Source organism: Poecilia reticulata, unplaced genomic scaffold (genome assembly GCF_000633615.1).
Source record: "Poecilia reticulata strain Guanapo unplaced genomic scaffold, Guppy_female_1.0+MT scaffold_1437, whole genome shotgun sequence".
Taxonomy (NCBI): domain Eukaryota; kingdom Metazoa; phylum Chordata; class Actinopteri; order Cyprinodontiformes; family Poeciliidae; genus Poecilia; species Poecilia reticulata.
The window spans coordinates 1-2,974 of record NW_007616169.1 but is presented as its reverse complement, the minus strand read 5'-3'; the positions used below and the strand labels follow the sequence as shown (position 1 = coordinate 2,974).

Sequence of the window (2,974 nt, the reverse complement as noted above, 5' to 3'; positions counted from 1 at the left end):
CTGATACTGAACAGGAGCCTACACAAACACAAGCACGGCTATTTACCAGATCATACTACTGTTCTACAGGCCAGTCTGAACAGGTTAGGATATCAATCCAAAGTTAAATCATACCAAACAAATCTATTTAAAAATGGGCAACTTTTAGTTTTAAATCAGCATTTTGTTTGTTATGTGGCTGATGAGCTTAACCTTTTTTGAGGTACCAAACCCACCAGTTTCATATGCGCATTCACTGAACCCTTTTGTAGCGATAAATAAAATATGATTTTTTTTCCCTCCAAATTCAAGACATAGGGGTGACCCAACTCTAGTTGGTAACCCAACTAGAGTCTAGTTGGGTCACCCCAAGATCACCAAGTCTTCTTAAAAGGTAGAGTCTCTGAGAACAGTTCTTCAAAATATAGTCAGTGTTTTCTGCAAAGTTGAGCTGACTGTCCAGGAACGACCCAAGGTATTGATTGAAAGAGGAACTCTTTCAATCAGAGCTCCTCCGCAGCTCTGATTGGCTAAACAATGTAATGTGATCCTCTGCAGCAAGTGATGGCATAGCGGGGAGCGTCATCACAACTTTACACAAGTGTGTCTTTACCTCTGCGGCAGAGGCTCCGCCGAACCCCTGAGACCGACTYATCRAACCCMTGGGGTTCGATCAAACCCAGGTTAAGAACCACTGTTTTAGACGCCTCCACTCTTTTTGGTGCCTCTACTTTACTTTAGAAAYGCCAATTAGACTTGACCCTGACAAGACCTCTGACCTAAAAAGTGTCTCTAAAGATAATCTGTGAAAAGATTGATATCTTCCACCTCCTCCCAAAGCTACTACTGCCATATGAAGAAATGCACCGCTCCTGACCAAAAACAACCAATCAGAGCAAGGAGTGCCATTGCGTTGTCATTCATTCTTGCTATGTTAGGGAAGCATTTCATCGTTCCAGCAATACCATTTATCCACTGCCATCGGTAGCCATGCTAACTAGCCCAATCATTCACAATAGCTGCAGAGAGCAAGGAGGGGAGTTGGAGGATTGGTGGGGTTTGAGCAGCGCCACACAGAGGGTGTGGCGCTGCAACCAATAAGCGCCTCCTGGCACTTATTGGTTGTTTGTTGTTGGAACTGTGAGAATGGGGAGAAAGCAAAGGAGTATGATGTTTTACACAGATTACCTGTCTCATCCCATACTGTCACGACATAAAGCCAATTTCAACAAATATGAAAAAAAAWKTATACAAATTWAATAACTTATGTTTAAAGACCTAAATGCTTTACATATTCTATATTTTGGCATACTGTACCTTGTTGGGGAAGGTGGAATCGATCTCCTCCTGGAGCTTTCTCATGATCTCTGGGTTCGTAGCCAGGTTGTAAGCCAAGAAAGTGAGAGAACTGCTGCTTGTTTCATAACCAGCAAAAATGAAAATCATGGATTGGGAAAGGATCTCATGGTCACTTAATCCTGCAGAAAAATACAGCATGGTTCACAAATAGTAAGATGTGTAGCTGTGTGTATACGTATACTGTGTGTAATATTGTGAGTGTTTGAAGTACGTCTCACTTTTGTCCTTTTGCAACCCATTGTTCTTTTGGGAATCAATCATTAGTTGGAGAAAATCTACTCGACTCTGCAAGTAAATGAGAGCAGATCAGATCCCATTTCTAAACCTGCTGATACAAAGATACTGAAATGCTGAAAAAAACCATCGTATCTGACTGTACCTTCTGCTGGCTGGTCTCACGGTTGGACTTAATCTTTTCCAGAGAAGAATAAAAGAAGTCGGTGACAGATTTGGGGAAAAAAGAAAATTCAAACTTTTCAAGTATGGGGCCGAGGAAGGGGAAGAAAGCTGAAATGAAAGTAACAACAATTATATTACAATTGGACAAGGAAGGTCAGGAACTTATTTGTCTGTTACAACATTACCAGACCGAAATTGAACAAACTTGTATTCTTTATTAAACTTAAACCTGAAAGAATAAAAGATGCTCTTGTTTACTAAAGACACAGATTATATTTGTCTTTATATTATATTTGATTATATTTGTCTATACAATTAGTAATAATAAAAAAAAGTCAGAATTATTTATTAATACGAATAACTAAACCATGAGCTTATAAGCTGGTGAAAAACATCCAGTTTCCATGTCTTCTCATTGAGGAATGAGTTGGACTGTTATTGGAACACCTGTCATTAACCTTGTGTTTGTTTTTTCTTTATATTTTACCGACAGCAAGGAAGAGGGGGTTTAAAAAGTCAAACTTCAGCATCTTCTTGATATTTGTCACAAATGGGTCTGAAGGGTTGTTCAGTGAATCAATGTCTACACTGAAGGCCGTGCTGGTTACGACGTCCATGCTGTACGATCCAAAGAATCTATAAGCAAACACAAATATGTTTCAAATGCATTGGTAGAGGTGAATTTAAGCATATGCTTTAACAATTTTATAAAAAGTCCTACTCCTTCAGTTCTAATGCTTCTCCTTTGTCTGCCTTTTTCTTCATGCTGCGGATCAGGTTAGCAGAATGACTCTTCATGATTTCAAACATCTAATGCACACATAGAGACGAAAAAACATTACCACACACACACAAATGAAAAATGGAAAATGTTTTGGTTTAAAAATAAAGTTCAAAATATAGTTGACTAAATCCTGATAACTTGAGCATATACGCTTGCTCCAAAGTTACATCAAGATGCAATTTGCTGCAAAGTCAAAGACTCAACAGTCTGTTGGGCTTTTTCTGAAAACTTATTATGCCAAATGGTTATTTGGCATAATAAACAAAACTTGATTACATAGTTTCGTAACCAGGATCGAACTAAATGTATGTGATTGAATTTCAATCTGTTTATGGGATTGGATTACATTGACTGTAAATATATTAGCAAATCACCCAGAATCCCAAGTCCTCTCTTATGGTTTACTTTCTCCAGTTGTTCTACTAGTTTTCCTGTCTAGGAAATGAGATTGCT

At 38.5% G+C, this 2,974-nt stretch overlaps 1 protein-coding gene across 1 annotated transcript; it reads right to left on the bottom strand.

The window, feature by feature from the left end:
• Window positions 1-3: 3 nt before the first annotated feature.
• LOC103461424 (cytochrome P450 3A30) lies at window positions 4-2,568 on the bottom strand (the record flags this gene model as incomplete). The annotated part of the gene is made up of 6 exons (XM_008403722.2): window positions 2,459-2,568; window positions 2,225-2,373; window positions 1,718-1,845; window positions 1,557-1,623; window positions 1,297-1,457; window positions 4-18 (listed from the first exon to the last, which is right to left on the bottom strand). Coding segments are annotated over exons 1-6 (609 nt in total), but the record flags the coding sequence as incomplete, so codon positions are not given.
• Window positions 2,569-2,974: the final 406 nt, after the last annotated feature.